Source organism: Antennarius striatus, chromosome 5 (genome assembly GCF_040054535.1).
Source record: "Antennarius striatus isolate MH-2024 chromosome 5, ASM4005453v1, whole genome shotgun sequence".
Classification (NCBI taxonomy): Eukaryota; Metazoa; Chordata; class Actinopteri; order Lophiiformes; family Antennariidae; genus Antennarius; species Antennarius striatus.
In genome coordinates, this window is record NC_090780.1 from 16337469 (window position 1) to 16359928 (window position 22460).

General features: G+C 42.8%; 1 protein-coding gene across 4 annotated transcripts in view; it reads left to right on the top strand.

Annotated features, from left to right (window-relative positions):
* Positions 1-22460, top strand: part of srgap2 (SLIT-ROBO Rho GTPase activating protein 2) — a 49435-nt gene that overhangs the window by 7301 nt on the left and 19674 nt on the right. For 2 of the 4 annotated variants that reach the window (XM_068316392.1, XM_068316393.1), the window contains exon 2: positions 22237-22429. In XM_068316392.1, coding sequence (XP_068172493.1) covers positions 22237-22429 — 193 coding nt within the window. Of the gene's footprint in view, positions 1-20959; positions 21117-22236; positions 22430-22460 lie in introns of those variants that run through there. The other 2 variants (XM_068316396.1, XM_068316395.1) reach the window with 2 other exon arrangements.

Consider the following 22460-nt stretch of genomic DNA (forward strand, 5'->3'; position numbering starts at 1 on the left):
AACAGGTTGCACTAGTGTCAAATGGACAATTTCGGTGTGTGTGTGTGTGTGTGTGTGTATGTGTGTGTGTGAGTGTGGGGTGTGTGTGTGTGTGTGTGTGTGTTTGGACTGGGCAATCAGTGCTAGCTGGCACTCACCATTAGTTTTCACACCTCTGCTAATGCTGTTTTAATGAAGCCATTCATCATCTCTTCTTAGCTGAATCAACCTCTCTTTATCCTCTTTTCTTCTATACGAATGTCTGCAAGGACACGCTGTTCTTCCTCCTTGCTGCGAGGATGCACTGGTTCTATTTTCGATTTTCCCAGCATTAAAGCTGCTGTGGCGGATAATCCTCTCATTTTCATCCACTGTTAGCTGCGCATTTGTGGTCTCATAAGGGCTTGTCTTAATTGTTTTTCCTTTGTAGCCCCACTCCCAAAAAATGTGTGATGTTAAAGCACGCTTATTTGAAAACTGTTCAAAGACAATATATTTGATTTCCTACCTGATCTCAGCCAGAAACCTCACCACATTCTCTGACAAGGACGGATGTCATTAGGCATTTTCTAAATACTTTTTAGAAATTATGGACATCAGGCACTCTTGTCTGCAAAGGTGTGGCATCATCCTCAATCAGCTGGTGCAAATATCATAAACCAGCATCTGTGATGGTGTGGGGGTGTACGAAAGTCCATAGGACGGACACTGGTGAAGGCCCCATTAATGGGGAAAGATGGGGAAAGTACAAGCAGATTTTTGTGCAACATATGCAGATTTTTGTGAAGCATTCCCTGCTTTCGGGGACTTTCAAGTTTATTGCAGCAGAGAAAAAAAATCAGTCTGCATTCTGCATGTTAAATTTTTTTTAATTTCAACAGGCTCTCGACAAATAAAAGAAGTGTAGTAGAGTGTAGGAGTGTGACAATCAGGAGCTAATGATAAGCAAACGATAAGTCTGTTTGAACATTAAATACCCCCCTGTGTTTGTTCTGTGTCACTTGACTTTTGGTCCGAGAGGATTTAGAATTGGTTTAATTTTTGTGTTTATTTGTTTTAAGCAATTGATGTGGAGTTGCACTTTAAACTGTAAATATGGGAATATGATGATTTATTTCGTCATGACTACAACTCACAGGACATATTTTCTCCAATCCAGCCGAATATCCTCTGTCTCTCTGTTTCCTGCTTCAGGCATCTGGATTGATGCTGGTAACGCACCAATACGACTTTCTGTCAGACTCATAAATGCATGAGTACATCCATCTGATTACTTGCTGATATCAGATGATATGAGTACTTGATTACATTGCAGTTCTTCACATTGTACAATTCTGCTGTGCTTTTTGGAGCAAACACAACGTTGCCACCACATCTAACCCGCCGCCTCAGCGACACCTCCCTGAGCCAAAGGCTTCTCGTTAACAGCCGGCTGGAGGGTGTGGGTGACACGCTGCAGGTTCAGGAGTCCAGCACCACTCATGTCCTCCAAAGTGTTTTTAGTGTTGTCCTGGAGCACAACATGAACCAAACTTTTCAGAATGCCTCGTGTCTAAAGCACATTGTCAAACCAACTTGGCACAAATGCAAACCCCTGGTGGGAGACGTTGGGCTGACACCTCAAGTCTAAATATGAGAGGTGAGGCAGAAGCCCTAAATGCTGAATAACAGGCAGCTGATGTGCATTTTCAGTAAGTTGTGCAGCTTTGATAGTTTGGTGTTTCAGATATAATGACCTCTGCTCATCTCGGATTTTGGCTTTGAAAGCTGACAAGACAATGACATTATTTTAAGAGTACCAGAGCCCACTATTGGACTGATGCTTGATTCTTAGTACAGGTAGCCCTCAACTTATGAACATTCAACTTACAAACATTCAGAGATATGAACAATAGTGCGCCGCCATATCCCACTACTGTACTGCAGTTCCCCTTTCTACCACAACCCGCTCTGAGCACCACTTCTGTGCTCATGCATCCACAACACTCAACTTCTTTATCTTGTTCCCTGTTTTTGAGCATCTCATTGCGTCAGGCTTTGTACTTTGGATACTTTACTGTTTATCAAGGATGGTAAGCTAAGGCTAGTGATTATAGTAGTAGTGGCGACTATCTCTCTGATGTCAACTCAGACTCCGACCGACAATAATTCCTCCCTCGTCCTCCTCTTCCTTCACTCTGAAGGTAAGCTACATGCTACATTAACATCAAAAGCTGACTGGTTGGTGTTGTTGGATGTGCTTAAAAACTGGTTGGGAGTTCCTTGAACTTTCCTCTTCTCCTCCACAGGGATTTCACATATAAGGAGCAAAATCTTACCGCAAACTAACCTGAATTCAAACTAATTGCAGGAATTACAAGCGACACATAACGGTAGATATTGTAACTATACGTGCATATTTTAATATGATTACTGCATATGTTTTTATCCCTATTTATTGTTGTACTGGCAATTATGGATTGAAATCTAATAAATACTGACTTATGAACAATTCCGCTTATGAGAAACTTCTGGAACCAATTATGTTCATACGTTGAGGACTTTGTTTATAGGTACATCTCTACTGCACACTCAGATGCACTTACTCTAAATCGATCCACATGTGTCAGCGTCTTAAACAGCACATTGACCTAGCTGGACGTTACCTTGAGGTAACTGTTAGACAGTTTTGAGGCCACAGGAAATGCATGTGGTTATAGGACTTCCTTTCGTTGTCCATCCACATGGCAGATCTCATGACACGAGCACGACATGCAAGAGAATCACACATTTTAAAAGAAATATACCCCTCTTCCCAGCATAAGCTTACATGCACATCCTTGTTCAGGTGAATCTGAAGTTAGGCTTAGTTTCCAGGGGTTCCTGAACCTCTGCCCTTCCAAATCCGGGCAACACTCTTGTCACCTGAGCCAGAGCTACTGTAATTGAGGATGAGGTTGAGCATTTTGACAACATACACAATATGACGATTCAGGAAATTGCTTGTAGCACTGACACGCTAACTCAGAAAATAAGCATCACTTGTGCTTGAAGAATGTTGGCATGTTCTCATTTTAAATGAACGATAGCCATATTTCCCCCCCTTTTTTATGTATAATTCATTAAGGGCTTGATCTGAAAAGGTTTCGAGTGGCAACTTCAAACAACAGTTATTACCTGTCATGGTCTCCAGGCTGAAATCAGGACATGTTGGAAGGGTGTGGTTGTATGAGCATGTCTAATTGCCTGCCTTCCTGAATACTTTTATGCCTCTATATACATGTTGGACTGATATTACAGTGGTGGTGTGTGGTTTGGATGAACACACCCTGAAAATGTGAATGTAGCCGACTGTTGGAGCTGTTTGAATGCAACGGCGCATACCTGAGGCTTGATACTTATCTCCCTGGTTTGCAGGCGCCTGTCAGACTCTTTTCTTGTTCGGCCCCCACTGACTGTGACCAGGGGCAGTTTGGTGTGTGAAGAACATGCTGATATGAGTACTTCTCTCATGCATGTTTAAGCATGTCCTGAGGCTGTGCAATATGTACTATAGAAGTTTTTCAAACTGTCATGTGCACAAAAAAGTCCATTGTTACCCCAGCCCTTCTATTGCACTTGGGTGGGAGTGATATGATAAACAGCTCAGCCGATTCTAATAATATAATCACAGACACACAGATGAGAAAGCATGGCATTATCAAACATATTAGAACCAATCATACACCATGCACCCAGTGCCATCACACATCTATGCTATATTATGCTTGACATTTGGCAAAGTACTTAGCTGTGTGAGCCATTTATCATCAGTTCTTCCGTTGCTACCAGTTGCTCCCAATACTCAATTTCAGTTCTTTGAAATGCAAGATTAAAACAAGCAAAACACATTTACACAAGCCATTCTGTACAAAGATTTTAGGATGAGTGACTCACTCATATATTTAAAGGATGTCATGGAATTGCTGTCACTGTGGTGAGTGAACGTAAACTACTTACTAATGTTAGCAATCTGCAGATATTCATCCACAAAGAAATAATTTTCAGTATTTGCATTTGAAGGATTTTATAGCAATTATAATGGTTGTGAATAAGACTCTTTTAAAATTAATGTGATGAGGTGCTGCTGGTTGTTTGATTGACTGAGGAGGAGGAGGATTAGGCAGGTGAGGGAGACCGGTGCTATCTACCCTACACAGTGAACACGCTGAACTAAACATTGTTTAGGAGAAGTTGTTTAGTCATGATTGCTATATTAAAGGAAATCAGGTTAGCCAGGTGTTGCACTGCGCCAATTTAGCAAAAGCCATTGATTTTTTTTTTTTAATTTACTGTTGGGTTGTCTGGATCAAAGTTCCCATCCAACCTGTTGGGCAGAAATTACAGAAACAGCAAACCACCATCACCACTGAAACTGAAAGTACAAGTACAAGTGAAATTTATGTGGAAGCAGAATTGAAACTGCTGGCTCTTAATTTCCCAACCTTAGATGTGAGAATGAATGGTGAAATGTGCTGAAATAATCGTAGTCTTATGATTTTCAGTGGAGTCTGACTGATGCCTCGTTTTATGGCCGTGCATCGTATTCCCTGACTGTGGCCTGGGATTGAAAGAAAGTCTTTTGTTGGTGATCCTCTCCCTCTGCGCTGGGCCCACAGTGGACTGTGGAGAGCATGTGCTGATCTGAGCTGTGGGATAACCCTCTCAGATTACTGCCTTTGCTTCCCCTTCCCACCCACTGCTGCCCCCCCCCCCCAACATTCCGACTCAGTCCATGTGGTTCAAACAGAATGGAAAGGAGAACATCCCTTATTATGAGTGCAAGCGCGCGCTCGCACACACACACACACACACACACACACACACACACACACACACACACACACACACACACACACACGGCACATACTCATTCCTGCTGTGCAGTGGTCCATACATGACAGGGGTTGGTGTGTTGCTGATGACTGCACACTGTCCAGTCACCGCCACCGAGCAGATAAAGTTCAGTCACAAGAAGAGTGTGTTTTCTTTTTAGTGAATGAAAATGAGCCTCTGGCTTTCAGTTGGAGAATTTAACAAAGAAAAAGGGTAAAAAGGTCTGGTTCCATTTAGCACATATCTCATCAATCACTTCACATTCATGGCATGGCCATGTGACACATGCATGTCCTGGTGCACTCATCACTCTTTTTGTCCACCCCCCCCCCATCTTCCACTCTTTTCTCTCTGTGATGGCTTTCTGTGTGAGGGCAGCGTGGCGTGTTAAAGGTTTCTGTTTCTGACACATGTTCACCGACACATAGGCGTTCTCTGTGTAAAGGTTGCAGTGGGAGGCAGTAGGCTAAGGGGCTGAATGTGAGTGGGGCTCTTGTCATGTGCTGATGGTATTCCTTCTGAGGAATGCGGAGAAGCACTTCCCAGTCTGGGGTGGCAGATTCCCAGTGTTGGACCCAAGCATGACTACAAGCTTTTAGGAATGCGGTCGCATTCATTATCGTACCGTCTGTGTTCTGACTGACTTTTATTGTGCAAAGACTGTCTACCAGTGTCAAAATGTACCAAGATGTATTTTCACTAAATGATGACCAGTCAGAACTTTAAAAACTCTTAATGTGAGTACTGTTTCCAAGCAGAATCTGTTCCTGAGGTATTTGGAATCCTGATAATTGTAGTCAGGCCGATTTGGAAACATCTGCTGTTCTTGGTGGCAACAGCGCAGCGTCGAAGTACACAGCGTTTGAACTACAGGGCTCAGAGGTCTGCGCTTGATCATATCCAATGGGTACATCGACTGGATTGACTCTCCCACCGTGCATCCATTATGTTTTATGTAAATCCATTTTGCATTAGCGTGCAATTTGAATTCTGAAGGTGAAAACGTTTGTGCTAGTAATACAGATATTTTGTTTGTACTGTATATATGTATTATGTGGTAAAATGTTAGGGAGTCATCCCATAACTTTTATGAGTCAGTGTTTTTTTTTCAATGCATTTATTCACAGGTTTCTGTGGTATAACGTGTTTTTAAATGCAACGCACAGATGTTTTCAGTTGCTGTTGATATATTCTGCCAGTAACCTTTACAGCATGCTAGTACATCAAATATTTTTTTAAAAAAAATCTTAAAAACACAAGTTAATAAATTATATTTAAATAGCCTTTGATCTAAAGAATTCCATGCAAGAAAAACCCGGTCTGTCCTTTTTTGCAAAGTCCACACTTACCTCATGACAATGCTGTCGATTTGGATATTCAGCCACATTAAAACACTTTTTAAAATGATTGAAAGTCAAGTGAAAAGTGCAAAAGTTTATGGACAATGTCGCAAAATTCTACTGAACTCCTGTAAAACAAAGAGAAAACCTTGTCATAACCATCCTATCATAAAGCTGCCATTGTATTTCAGCACAGCACATTGTTTGCAGTGTCTTTCTTGCGGATAATGGACAGGATGGTTTACAGTATGTGTGAGTCAGGTTCCTAGTGGTATCTCTCTCCATTGTGTCTGTCTCGTCCTTAGGATGACAATGAAGGCCACTGTCCTCAGTGAAATACAGACTTAGACATAGCTTCTATAACATGGTCTACATGTACACAGCAGAACTGGCCTCCGACAGCACAGAGGCCTTTTTCAATTCATGAATTATTATGTTGTCTTTGGTACAGCAGCGAGAATGGGTCTAATTTCTTGCAAGGGGTAAGAGAGGAGGGGAGGGTGTGTGTTTTTTCTTCTTTTTTTGAAGTATTGGGTAAGGACAGAAAACACAGGGACCTCTCCTTTGCGGAGGGAGAGAGAGGGGTGTTGCTTAACAAAGCTGGTGAGCTGGAACAGCAGGACTGTGGATCAAACAGGAAAGAAGAGAGTACCCTTTCACAGGAGAAAAAATAATTAAAGATGTTTGGCATTTATCATTGCTTCTCTTGATCATCTGTCTCTGTTAGTCTACGGAGGAAATTTTACAACAGGTGTGGACCACATGTCTGCCTTTGGTGACCTTTGAACTCTCAGGGCAGCTTCTCGTGGGCCTCAAGATCCGTGTACATGTGGGCATACGTGTTTATAACGCACATGTGTGTGAAACAGTTCTCTTTTCTCAACCTTCATTGCTATGACAGCATTAATAATTCAAAAAGATATTGCAGAACACAATTCTGCTCACGTAGCTTTTTCTCTCATTTCACCAATATTCATCTGTCTCCTGTTAGACTGCTTCTGCACCCCTTTTTTGTTTTGTTTTTTAACCTCCCCCCCGCTCCATCTGCTCTGACAGCTCACTATTTGAAATGTTTATTACGATAGCAAAACACAGGAAGTTTGGCATCTAGGTCATGAGACGACTCCCTGCAGATATATTTATGTAGAGATGTGGTGATGAGCAAAGTCTCACATCCCCCTTCAGGTAGATGTAGGGGCGCCTCCAGGATGTTGTCCTTGGGGTGGCCTGATGGGGTGGGACACCAAACCCACAAACATCAAATTTGAAGAATTTTCTTGTCTAATCTCTCACGGCTCCTCACATTCATTGATGTGAAGTTTCTCGTTCCTTTTCATCTTCCTTGCTTCCTCACTCACAATACATCACAGAATTCATTTGCGGTGGGTCTGCTCCCACTCTCACACCCTCCCGCTCTCCTGTCTCTTTACTTTTTAAAATCTTGCCAAGGCAGCTTTGAGGGGATGGCGAGGTGGAGGGGAGCCGGGAGGAAAGGGTGTGGCCGCCCACGCTGCAGCGCAGTATTGTTTTAATGATTCCTCTCCCTGACACACATAACATCACAAGGCAGGACATACAGTGGAGTCACTGACCCTATGTTCACTCTCTTCTCTTACAGAGGCGTATGCCTTTGGTATCAGGGCTGTCCATGCATTCCTGAATACAGATAGTTTTGTTTTCTACCATGTATCTGAGCCTCTTTTGACACCGGGCCCCGATAATGTGAAAGGGCAGGAAGGCTGCTGGAGACAAACTTGAACAGTAGGATGCAGGGAGGAGACTTTTAATCTAATAACGTGATAGCTACAGAGGTTTTATTCCATTGTTGGCCCTCCTCTTTGGGAGGTCGGAGCTCCGGGTCAGGGCAAGAGCAACTTCTATTTAACATGCAGCCACATTCCAATGGAGGCTTATTGGCTGTACTCGAGGAGCGAACCAGGCTGTGTGACTTAAAAATGCCTTAATGGTATTTAGAACGATCAAACTGACAGCAGGCCTGCATCAAATAAGTAAAAGTGGCTCCGTAGGCGGGAGCATGTTTTTACAGGTTGTTGATGAAATAAGAATCAGAAAGTCCTGTTTGGAAAAAAACGCAATAGTTTTAGGGCTTGTTGGATTCCAAAGAAAGACAGCTCAGCACACCATACTCCCTCTGAGGCAGAGTTTACAACTAGAAATCAATCACAGCAGCAGTTTCCTCCTCTGAATCCACAGGAGGTAAATAGAGCAATTGGCATGGTATTAAAATTCATGATAATTTGGTTTCAGGTCGTGTTGTTGAATGATACATGAACAATATCCGTGGAAATCCGTGGAAATTCCACGATAAAACAATAATATCAGACTTCATACCAAACATACAAAAACAAATGTATTGTTATTATAAACCAAGCGCACCCAACGTAGTAAAATTCGAAGTGGTGACGTAACAACTTTGTTTTTGTAACTGATGGATTGTGCTGTCCGGGCATTGCGAAGCCGTAGATGAATGTTAGCAGGCTAACTGGACAAAGAAAGATAACTCATCGTGAGATTGGGAAAGGAGCTAACGTTAAAGGAAAAGGCACCTGAAAAAAGAGCAAGGGGAAAAGAAATTTTAGAGAAGTGATAGTTCTGTTAGCTGACTACATGAACAGAACTGTATGTAGTCACATAAAGACCCTTTTTGTCAGTTGCCTGAGGAGCATTTAAGATGCCACATAGATTGTCCCATTCCAAACAGAAACCATAGCTGGACAGACTGTTCCTGCTAGCCAGCCAGTTTCACTCAGAAGTCGTGGCCGTTTGGCTGCTGTTTGGACTCTCTGCTCAAAAACATGAAAATTGTTGGAGCAGTTATGACACTCTAAAATTATGTTAACTGTGAAGTCTGTGTATAGTTATTTCTCCTCCTAACATAGCAGATGCCTTACGCCATATTCTTCATGTGATTCGTTCTGGTAGATGCACCGTGATTGGTTGGGCACTTGATTGACAGGTAGTGGGTGGAGTTGGTGACAGCGTGAGACTTTTTGAAGTGAGCTTAATCAAATATATAGGTGGGGAGATGTGTAACAACATATGGACTGATTTACACGATTAACATGAGCTTTCCTCATTCATCTTTAGTGTATAAAAGCACTCTGTAGGAGGAGACAGTGGTTAAAATCAGAAATATTTGTCAGGCTTCAATCACACACCTGCTGTAGGAAGCTCATCCGTTGCCTCATTACAAGTTTATTCATCATTGTGTTAAAGCGGAGCTGACCCAAAAATCCCTTGTCTGTCCTGTTTAGTGCTTTTAAAAAAATTTTTTTTACTAACTTTCAGTGGCTCCAGGCTGTAACAGGATACCACAGTTGTGCCACAGACATGTGACGACTATAACACTACCCTGCGTTTCAGCGCTCCTGGTCTTGTGAAAGTGCCTTGAGGTTTGGGTTTTGATGATGTCTGACTACATGGTGGAAGACTAATCGTGTACAATCTAATAAAGTTTAATGGAGTGTCTCTGTGCTGAAGCTCAGCTGGATGAAGGAATGTAATTGCAAATCCTCTGAAAGCTGCAGCTTTAGAATGACTGTTGCTCTTCCGAATGCAGAAAATATACATTTATGGTGGCAGAACATTATTAACTACAGGATAGATTTCATGCTGCAATGTATTATGTAATTTCTGAGGGGAATAGTCAGGTTAATCAGGAGTATGTAAAAATAAGACTAGACACCGATTAGTGTATTCTCATTCTCTCTTATGTTAATCCAATAAATGAACTGTCTCTTGCATTTTCTGGAAGCTCCGTTTCCTGCTCTGTGTGGAAACTAAAAATATTAATTGCAGGAGCATTCTCTAATGAGAAGATGTGCTATATCTCAACAGTGACCTGTGCAGCTATGGCACTTCATCAACGAATAACTTCTGTCTGAGGGTTCCAGTGATCACACTTTATGTGGCAAAATATAATCATCACAGCTTAAAGCGATGGACAGTCGGAACTGCTGTGTTAAATGTGGAACATCTGTATTATTTTTCTATTTGAAAAAAATGTTCTTTGTAAAATATCTCTATTAGTGGCATACTTACAGCTTATTTCATATTCGGTAAATATTGCATTTTGGAAATGAAATATTCTCATAGAGAACGTTTTCCAGCGATATATTCCCATTCCAGGGCGTAAAAAAGGAAACTATGGTCGTGCTGGAAAATTTTGTGATAATGGACCTAGAAAATGAAAAATCAGATGCAATAAAGTGCTCCACTGAGGTTCCATGAGGCTGTTATGGATCTAGACTCCAGGACCGAGAGTTTAATCAGTTTTTTGTTCATCGTTGTGTCCATTCTTCATCCTACCTCCCTCAAATTGGAACTGCGTCCTTCAATCGATTCCAGTGGCATGGCTTCTTTTTGACTATCTCGTCCGTATCCATACATGTGTCACATTATTAACCAAGAAACTCTCTGAGTGTTAGTCATGTCTAGAGGACTTTTTTTTTACACTACCAACTGGTGTAAAGGATATGAAAGAGAAGTGAAGAGCGCTAAGAATCGAAAACTTTGTCTTTACCCTTAGTTAGGGTAAGTTAGTTTCCCCAACTATTTACTATTTACTATTATAAGTAGCGGGAACCCGTGGAAATTCCACCACAAAAAAATAATATCAGACTTTGTTTTTTTTCTTTTTTTTCTTCGCTGTCACAAGAAAACAAACCTGTGTCCAACGAAGCCATAACGGCTTTGTGTGTATAGGACGGACGAATGTGAAGACAAAGAACGCTTCGGTGTTACGGTCCGGCCATCCGGGTATAGGCACAGACTTTGTGAGTTTGGTTCTAGTGAATAAAGCAACTTGAGGTCCGCCACATTCAAAGAATATAGACCGCTATGTTTGACGAAGCCAAAACGGCTCTTTAAGTGAGAGACATGGACAAATGTGAAGACCGGAGATAAGTCGACTAGCGGCCTGAACTTCCAGGTGGACACTGGGAGCGTGACAGCGTGAGGTTTTTTAGTGAGCTTATTCAAATATATAGGTGGGGATGATGATGAAGTTGCTTTTTTTTTCATTATAATCGTAAATGTAAAACAGATAAAGAGCAAACAATGCAGACAACCAGAAGGGGGAATAAAAGTCTTTTTCTGAAATGCGTCCCCTGTGTTGCTGCTCTTGAGCTGCTCTACAAAATTCAGCTGCAGTGGTTTGTTGTGCCGAGGTATTTAGTTGTCTTCCTCCCCGGGAGCCTCTTCATGCAGCTTGGCCCACTTTTTTCTCTCCATCTCCCCCATGTTTCTGCACCAAAAAGGTGTGTATATGAGCAGATGGTGAATGTGATCTTCACTGTGGGAAAGAAGTGAGAGCATGGATCTACACGCCCTGTAAGCTCTTCACTGATTGTATATACTATTCCATGATGGGTGCAGCTTTGACCTCCTCAATTTTGGATCGTATGTCCTCTACATATCCTGAGGCTTTTTTTTTAAAACTATATGGTTAACTGTAAACCTTCTGCTGCAGGGATGCTTCATTACAGCCTGCAAACACACATAGGTACAAATGCTAGCAGACGTGAACGTGGGTTAAGCCTCTGGAGCATCTGGTTGGAGAAAAGATGAAATGGGTGCAGGAAAAAAAAAAAGTTCTGTTCTACAAACTAGTTGGGCGACCTTGAGTGCTGAGAAAGACGTCTAATAAATTAAATGTATTATAGTTGACAATGATAGCAGCAACAGGCTTGTAGAAAACTTGACACTTTGTGTTTTGAAGGGCAAACTAAGCCTCGAAGCTCATTTCCAGCAGAAAAGAAATCTGCTGTCAAACTCCTGTGGGATCCGACTGTTGTGTTTGTTTTGCTGATGCAAAAATGTGAAAATTATCTTAACCAGAACGTAAATTTTCTGCTGATGATGTCACAAATGGCATCCCATGTCATGGCTAAAGGATTTCAACTAGTATCCCTTGTAAGTTTTGAGCTGCAATTCAAAAAGGGACACTGAAGAGCGAGTGGTAGGGGGGGGAGCAGAAATAGGATTGGGCCCAAGAGTGTGTATTAAAGTTGGCGTCATCTGAAGGCTACTGTCGCTCCCCGTTCTGCATTGCCATATCTTGTGTGTTTGCTACATACCCCCCCCAACCCCCCACCCTCTGCTGTAAGAAAGCTGTAGCTGGAGAGAGCGATGATGTGACCTCAAGGTGGATGAGGTGATAGCATCTCCTGTTATCGACTTTTGGGTCTCATTCTGTCTCTGATGGAACATTGCTCACACCCCCATCCAGCTCCAAAATAACACATCTACACACACACACACACACACACACACACACACACACACACACACACACACACACACACACACACACACACACACACACACACACACGCACACACGCATGCAGCCTCACTGGCACCTAGATAAGGATTGGCAGCCATCAGCAGATGTAGCCTTAAACTTGCAGCGCCACCCACTCTCACTTTTCCTCCATGATCTCCATCTTTTCCCTTCATGCCACTGATGCCTGGTGGAATGCAGCGATAACAGTTTGCAGCATGAGGGCATCCATAACAGTCACAAATGCATATTTAGTATCATGCATGTTTTCCCCACTGAGGTTGTGTGTGTGTTCTAGCGTACAGTATACTGTGTGACGCAAGCTGTCATGCACTCAAATGATGAAGAGAAGGCTATTATACACTGTGTTAAGATCTAAAGTGCTTACCATGGGGCACTGGGGGGTGATTTCATTAAATCACAGGCATCTACTGGACTAATTCTGACTGGAATGAAAGAAATTAAAAGAAAGACTCTTAAGGGATGACTGCTTTAATCTCGACATAGTGAGTCATTGCACATTTTCACTGGAATAATAATGAGTGCTAACCTTCTGATGGAGATGGGAATGAACCTTTGCCTTCCCAGTGATGTGTCTGCACATGACAGGAGTCCACACCCATTCACTGCTATTATCGAGTCCCACGTCTCAGATGATTCTAGTAATCGGTGCTTTGAGAAAGCACCGTCCAAGATTGTCGAGATTGATTTAAGTTCCGATGCAAAGCCTCAGACAGACCACTCACAAAGCAGAAACACACACACTTCCCACACTTATTTTGAGGATTATTCTAATCCACTGACTGACGGCAAAGATGATTTAGGACGCTGTTCATCATGCTGGTCATTCGAAAAAAGCTGGTTAAGTATGTGACAGAGAAACACAAATAAAAATACACGATGGAAAATCTGAGCATAATGTGTTCTCTCAAAACTGGACCAGGATGATATAATATATGTGTGTGGTATTCTACCTATCTACCGCAAACCTCCTCAGACAGATGGATTGTGTGTTTGTGTGTGTGAAAGTGGGTGTGATGGAAAGAGGAGGAGAAGGAGATGAAATCTGTTGGAACAGACTGAGGTCCAGATGGCTATGTCCAGCAAAGATGGGAAATAGAGGTGACACCAGGTGGACAGGACTCCTGAGGGTGAACTACACAAACACACATGCACCGATTAGTCTGGAAGCCTGTCGTATTCATTAGCATAGACTTTGTAATGGATGGATTAATGGATTGTTTGTGAAAGAATTTGTAAAACTGTCACGATTGTAAAAATGTATTGCTTTGTTACGCAAAGGTGCAAAATATGTTTTCTCAGTCACAAGAAGCTAATTGAAGACGTTGGTTTGACTCGTAAGCGGGTCTCAACAGGTGAAATATTCAAATTAGGATGGTTTTGTGCAAAAATGGCTTCCTGAAAAGTAGGGAGGTGGATGGGATTTGGACCAGAATAGACCTTTCTAAATTCTATTGCAAATCCATTATTCCCTGCATCTGTGTGAGACCCTCCCATGCCAAATACTCCCATTCTATGTTGTGCTTCTTTTCCAGAACGGGTAAGTAGAGCATGAAGGGGCAGTAAATGGGTAAGGAGCTGGTTAACTTTTGATAAGCAGCCCTTTTCATTATGCATAGAGAACCCCCTCTCAATCTCTAACAGTGCAACCCCTTTGCCTCTGCAGGAGAGGAATCAGTGTGTGGTGGCTGGAAAGGGCTGCTGGTGAAAGCTTTGTTAGTAAGACATAGAATTTGTTCCTGGAACAGTTGATTGTTTTAAACCCCTGAAGAGATTATAATCTGGTAGAAGAGGTGACTCAAGCAAGTGTTAGTTTAATGTAAGTCACACACACGTATAGTTTTGTTGTTTCTGATGTTTTGCACCCGGTGGTTGACATGGGAGACTGATCCCCCCTCTGGTAGCTCTGCAATCCTTGACCTTTGACCTGTAATCCTGGCTCATAGCGCGCAGAAACCTCTGACAAGAGCCCACATGGTTCACACTGTTAACAGACACAACTCCCATCTTCTATGAAAGTCCACTCCCCCTCCTGTCACTGAAGATAAAGCATCTCACAAGCAAGTAAAGGGTTAATGACTTCCTGATCTGAGAGTTAGTGCCGAGGAATTTACCCCTGCCGAGTACCACCCCCCCACAACAAAAACCCTGCCCTCCTGTCTCACCTCTTTCTTACTCTCCATTCCTCCTCTTGTCAATGCTCCTTCCATTAATGGTGCAGGGAAAGATTTATCCACACAAATGATCAATCATTTAAGGAGAGGCGTATTAAAAGGCCTCTGTTATTATTTACCACTGGGGGAAAACAATACTGTCCTATATTAATAATAGATGAAATATTTAGATCTCAAAATTCTATAGTGCCTTTGAAATAACTCACATCCACATCATTGCTACAGCCCTCGAAGAAGGTCTGCCTCAATCCCATCTGCTGCAGGGGAAAAATACTTTGGCTATGTTCATAAATCAAACACAGTTGTGTTGTTGTGTAGAGAACTTGTTCTGCACTTTGGGAAGGCATAAAAAGGTGGAAATCCTGCAAAAGGTGACACTCTGTTTAGCATTCTGGTAAACATCTTAAGCGCGGAGGTTGCTATCTTGGAGGTTGCTGTTGTGTCTTGTAGCAACAAGGACTTACAGAACAAGTGAGTTAAGGTCGTTTCTGCTCGGCATTAGAGACGTATGCGGATGTGGACAGAACAATGTCTTCATACACTTTTTTGTATTTTTGACGTGTTCATTAATGTTTTTGGAGAAGTAGATGGAATGGAACAACAGCAGCGTAAGTGGTGGTGACAAATGGCGGCAAGTCAAGCAAAGAAGAAGGAAGTTTCACACATAACAGTTGAGAACATTGTCACCCTCGGTTTTGCAGCGTTGCATTTATTAAATGTATCATAACAATCTCCTACCATTTCCATTTTTGCTGTTGTCAGAACATTTGACTCTTCACTGCCCTCTTGTGGTTTTATCAGTATCATTGTAAAAAATACAGGCAAGTATGTGAGAAATACATCATTTGAAAGGGATATTCCTATATCTATGTCTAATTGGAGTATAAATGAGCCAATAGTTGGAGAATCATATGCAGTTAATCAGATTAAATTTACATGTGATAGTGGAGACCACATTTGGAATAAGTGGGGTGAAGACAGTTGGCCTACTCTATTCATCCAACCAACAAAATTGCTATATATGTTTCTAACATTGCTTGTTGTCTGTTAATAAGATTATGTGAGCCTTACTTCAATATTCTACTCCCTCCAGCATGAAATGTGGGGTTTATAGGGACTGGACTGTCCATCTGTCTGCCTGTAGTCATTTCATTTCCTGAGCAAAATCAAAAAATTTCAATATGTTTAAAACCAAAACTTTATACACACATATCTCTCTTATACTAAAGAGTTTTTTTTTAATATTTGGGGAATTTCAATACTTTCTTTTTGTAATCTACAAAAGGAAACTTTATTTCTGCTGCAAAACATTTTCATTTTTATTTGCTGTAACACATTGAGTTTTATTATGTATTGAGGATGATATTGAGTCCTGATCACATTTTCAAAAATGTATTAATGCATACACGGCATCACGAGAGCCCTTCTGACAACTCTTCTTGTACAACCCATGTCATCAATGTGTTTTTATTAATGCAAGCAGTTTTAGATCATTTTAGTCTGTTTTTGTGTGAAAACCGAAGCTGTAGCAATCATGAACTTGTTTTCTTGCGTAGCTGAATGCATTCTGCAGTATGTATTCAAGAATTCAAGTATTCAAGAAATATATGAAATACCTGAGAGACCCACATAACTTCTACCCTCTGAAACCCCCTTTTCTTTAGCTGCACAGAGCAGCTTTTATTACCCTCATATCCTCCAATCTCTGTCGGCCGTCTTCTTCCTCTCCTGCACGCAAAGCAGGTTTGCAGTGGTTTGGCTTTGGCAGGGTTTTCCATATCTCAAAGTCACAGAACTCATTACTTGGCATCCCTAAGATGACACAGCTTTTCCTAAAGGCTTGAAGCTCTGGGTGAGAGAGGAAATGCCTTATAAGTGTGTGTATGTGTGTGTGTGTGTGTGTGTGTGTGTGTGTTTGTGTTTGTTTATTTTCAGAGGAAAGTCCAGGCTCAAGGAAAAGACATTGCCTGGAATCTTTCCATTCCTTCAATAGTTTTTCCTCCAACACTTACTGTAGTGTAATTCTATCTTTTCCTCTACTCCCTCTCCACTCACTTGTGCATGGCTGTGAATGTGTGTCTCTACAGTAGAGCAATATTAGGTAGGCATGTCTGGAACTAATAGATTCCACCCCGCTCAAGAATCTTACTTGGAAATACTACCTATAACCTGCGGCTTCAGACTACAGACTCAATCAACTGCTTAAAAATCCTGTCTTATAGCACCACCATCAACTCACACCCGCACAAACACACACACACACACACACACACACACACACACACACACACACACACACACACACACACACACACACACACACACACACACACACACACACACACACACCCTAACATACACCGTGCATGACCCTCCCTCAACCTGCAAACTGCTGGCCCAGTTTCTCAGACAGTTTCTCTCCCCTGTTTTCCTGCCTGGTTTCAGGTTTAGAGGTTTGTATTGGTGAAGTCCACAGCTGTCTGTTTTTCTTCAGGCCCTTTCGTTTGAAGAAAAACACACACACACACACACACACACACACACACACAAACGCACACACACACACACACCTCAGTCCAACCCCCGATCTTGCTGCACCTCATCTACGCACGCACGCACGCACACACACACACAAACACACACACACACACACACACACACACACACACACACACACACACACACACACACACACACACACACACACACACACACACACACACACACACACACACACACATCCTGTGGTTGTTTTACTATAACCCTCCCCTCCTGTGTGCTCCCTACTGGCAGTGGACTGGTCCGACTGACTTCCTGTCTCCCTGTCCTCTCTTCCTGTGGGCTCAGGGATGAATGGACATATTATTCGTAGTGACGCAGTGGCTCTCACTCCCCTTACTCACCCTTTACACTGAGGTCTATTCTTTCTCACTTTCTTTATGCCTTTTTCATTCTTCTGAGGACAATAGTATGAGCTCACAGTGGTACAAGTCAACCATCCTGCTCCCCCTCCTTTTCGTCATGGCTTTGTACTACAGTATCAACCCCTGGAGCAACAAAGCCCAGGCCTTACTGTGTAAACACACTGTGGACGTGAGCTCACACACTAAAACAGCAAGATCTAAACACCACAGCTTGTGGTTGGATGTCTTTGATTTCTCAGAACAGTTTAACTGATGCTTTTTCTGATGTTGATCATAACAACGTAGCATATTTATATATGAACACCTATTTAAGACTGGATAAACAGATGCACAGCAACATCCCTACAGGAAAATTTGAGACATGACAGGATAGATTATGTAATAGCTATTATGGAGGCCAACCATAGATATGTCTGCAGCATGAAGACAGAACATCTTTCAAATGTTGTTGAGCTGATCAAGCAGATTGTGATTCTGACCCAATGACAATGATCCTCAATACCTAATATTGACGATCAATATTAATATTTATTCAGTGATAATAAAATCATCTTAATTGAGTTTTTATGTACAGCTTCCATATCAGCTTGGAAAACCCTTGGCTAAGTGCAGCCCTCATCCCTGCAGTATAACAGTGTTATATTTAGTAACATTTATCACAGTGAAAAACTGAAAAAAACAAGACTCAGGTCACGATGAACCAGAATCATCTTTTAACAGAACATCATCCATCATCTTTGTCAGTTTGCAATTCCTCTGTTATTTGTTCTTTGCCTTCACTCTCCAGCCGGTTCAAGCCTTGTCTCAAACATCCATCACTTCTACTTGTTAACAGTTGGCGTGTGTGTGTAAGTGTGTGTGTGCATGTGTGTGTATATCTGCTAACCCAGTTCAGTAAAAATGGAGGATAGATCTGAGGTGAAAGATTCTTCTAAGATGGGTGCTTGAGAGCCGCCGCCAGAATGGTTCAGAGTGACGAATTGTATTAGATGTCACATCAGCGTCGTTGTGTGTGTGGTGTGCTTGTAGCCCTGGGTGTTTTCAGGTGTAATGGTTGCTCGCAGCAGTGAGTATGCCTCGCGTATTCAGGCTAGTTCGGAAAAGTACAAGTATATGTCAGGTTCTGCACTAAAGCTGGTACAAAATCCACCTTCAGCAAGAGGAAGTCATGTGACACAACAGACGGGTTTGGGTGAAATGGTTGGATGGGAGATGAAGACACTCCACTATTTCTATTTTTTGGTATTTCATTCTCACTATTTACCGGCATAGAAAGTCAGATATGTGGCAGGTACATTCTCAGACATATTGAAACAATACCACTTCTAAAACAGGATAGAGTCATGCTAAGGCTGCAAAAGAAAAACTGCAAACAGTGATTTTGGTGTACTGTGATATATTAGCTGCCTGTCAACAAACTCAACATATAAGTTGTCTAAGAGGACAACAAATTTGAGTTTCTAAGACTTATCAACAAAGAAAAATTTAGTTTGGAGAACTTGTGATCCAAGAAAAGTATAGTCTGTAGGATTGTTTAACAAAGTCCATAGGACTTGTGAACAAAAAAAACTCAAGGCTGTTGCAGACAAAGCCAACAGCTGTACGTACAGTAAATACAGATGAGAAGGAGGAAAGGAAATAAGAACGGAGAGCTTCGGTAAAGTAGAAGAAGAAAGAAGAAAATATACTTTATTGATCCCCAGATAGAGAAATTACTTTTCCAGTCAGATGTACACACGTGTGTGTGTGTGTGTGTGTGTGTGTGTGTGTGTGTGTGTGTGTGTGTGTGTGTGTGTGTGTACTACAGGGGCCTGTACTCACTAATATATGTATGCATGCCTTTTAACCATTAACTAGAATGTGCGTTCTTAATTTCCCTTCGGGAATGAAACCAGTATATAAAATTTTTTTAAAAATTAAAAAAAATTGTGTTAGCACAGCACACAAGGGGCCTGTAAGCATGCAATTAGTACACACAAGATCAAACAGTACATGGGGAGGCAGAGTGACGGGCAGCGACTTTTGGGGTGTGCCCCAATTGAGCAGCTTGTAAGGGGGACGGCGCCTTGCTCAAGGGCGCTTTCGGTATAGGCTGGGAGGTTCACCGACACCTCCCATTGTTAGCTCACACTCCGGGTGGCTGGGTGGGAGTGGGAATCAATCCGCCGATCTCTGATCCAAGGGCGCATGCTCTACCGCTGAGCCACTGCCGCCCCCAGAGCACAAGTAGAATCCCAGAGCACAATTACGAGACAGGCTCTCATTGGTCTGGAAAATGTGACTGGACCGTCTGGAGGTCGGTGAAGGCGTCACATTCCAGTTCACATCCCACTTCTTACTGGCTCAAGGGGATGATGTCTGCTCAGAGTGGGATGAAACGGGAAGGAAGTTCTGCATTTATCTTTTGTGATAGCATCTCTCCTTTTTCCTGTACCAAGCACTGCCGGCTCTCAGATAACACTGGTCTCCTTTTGGTGTGAAGAGCATGAAAATGGATCAATTCCAGACGGGAAAGTTGGCTTTGCAGCCAGTATCAACAAGGTGTAGTGCGGAGATCTTGGCATTAGCTTAGGTTGAGTTACCCGGCTTTATGTTTTGTGATGTAAATGGTGCATGCTGTCTGAATCTCTCGTCATTCTAACATGACTGATGGGGGGCCCTGGACGGGTCTTTGGAGCAATAGGTCATGGCTTCCATGTTAAATGAATCTAAGCTCCATTAAAGCTGCTTTCTAAACATCGGGGCCACATCTGGCTGATGTGTTTACATACCCCCCCCCAACCCTCACCTTCCCACCCCCACCCCCTTCAGACTGTCTCCCCTTATGCATTCCTTCGATTTGTTATGCTCATTGTGGACGGATGCGCTTGTTTTTATTGCAGGTGTTGGTGTGTATGGTACGTGCTGTTTTGCTTGGCTAATTACAAGGCCGCTGTCTCGAAATGTGGAGCTGTAGCCCTGAGAGGCGAGACACTGACTCAGTCCCCGTCATTGACAGTGTTGCACGTCGAGATTACACAACATGCGCACACACTTAGAGAAACCACAAGTCAGTAGCACATGCTAACAATGCATATATTGACACCAGGTCATTAGCACAGACGCAGGCCGCTGGTATGCATTTATCGCTCCGTAATTGAGTATCTCTGGCGTGGTAACATAATTCCACAAAACTCCTTTCTGGCCTTTTATTCAGTGAAAGAATGGCATAACCTCTGGGGAATGGAACTTTGTTTAGAACTGTCTTTATGATATAAAGAGAAGTGGGAGATGGGGGTGGAGAGGTGGCGCAGACACATTTAGATATCCCACTTCTCCTTGTGTTGATGAGAAACTGCACTCTCAGCTGTTACAATACAAAGGCAGCATCGACAGTCTCTGTCGGCCAAACGGACAGCTGACTCTCTGTCTGTGGGAGTGTGTGCGTCTGAATCAGTGTGTTAGCGAGTGCCGTCCATGCTGCAGTGAATTTGGTATGGAAGTCAGAACTATTTGCTTTCTCTTTGGCCAGCGTTGTAAAGGTAGGACCATCCTGTTGGACTGGCCACCATGCATCTACGCGGGCTGCCAGTTGGAAAACGGTTGTTGTTTGTGTGTGTCGTTTCTCAGCTCTGTCAAAGGGATGCATGTGCAGTCTGCTTACCATTGGCAGGCGACTGTGGCAGCATAGCATTAATCTGTCAGCTGTCAGCCCTCATCCAGCTTATCATCATCATGTCCTTCGGTTGGATGCGAGCTTGCGATGCTTCGTTCTTCCAGTCCATCGCTGCAGAGGCCCAGACTCTCCAGAGGACCTTTCAGTGTGATTGACTATGGTTACTGAGTGTGTCTGCACTGAGTGCACTCTATTAATTTGAGGCTAGACTGGCGAACAGCATGGAGGAGGGAGAGGAGAAGGAGGCAGGAGGAAAAGGAAAATTGATAAGCTGTGATGAAGGGTTGTATCTCCATCTTCATGTTGGTGGAAAAGATGGCTGATTGCACATGAATATGATTCTGTATTTGTGTTCATGGGTTTATGCTTTATGCACTACTGTGTGTGTAAAATGTTCTTAAATTGTGGTGACAGCGTATGGTTCAGGAGCTCCGTCATTGAACGGAAGACAAGAATGAAGATGTTATTTCACTGTTGACACAGGTCCATGTGACTGGAGAATGAAATGTCTCAGTAGACACAGATGCTGCTGTTGTAAGTCTCTCTGCTGCATGCGTAATGCTGGTATGCTATTTGGAATCACACCCCTCTTGTGTTTTCTGTGGATAGGGACAGAAATTGTTCTGTCACTATTGTACAAACTCTCTGTAAAAAGATCTTCAGAATCCAGGATGTTCTGGGGTTCTACCAGATGTTTGACTGTAGCCGGGCTTCGAATCCTCAAGGTGCACAGAGGAAACTCTTTTAGACCATAATACCTTGCACACTCGTGGGGCAGATCATCGTGATAACGCTGCAGTGATAACAATGTGGAATGTAGCTGGTTCTCCAGATGATGATAATGTGTTTGTACAGACGTGGGTGATAGCAAACATTCAGTGCAGGTCATTGTCTGTGGCTGTGAGTTTTCTGGTGCTACCTGGACTGTGATTAACATCTTAATGTTCACAAAGATGTTGAATTTCTTTTCACCTTCACCCCTTCAGAGATCCGTGCCCAGCTGGTGGAGCAGCTCAAGTGTCTGGACCAGCAATGTGAGCTGAGGGTGCAGCTGCTGCAGGACCTGCAGGACTTCTTCAGAAAGAAGGCTGAGATCGAGGTGGACTACAGCCGCAACCTGGAGAAGCTGGCTGAGAGGTTCCTCACCAAGACGCGCAGCACCAAGGATCATCTACTCAAGTACGACACTCTCAACCAGTCACACGACCAT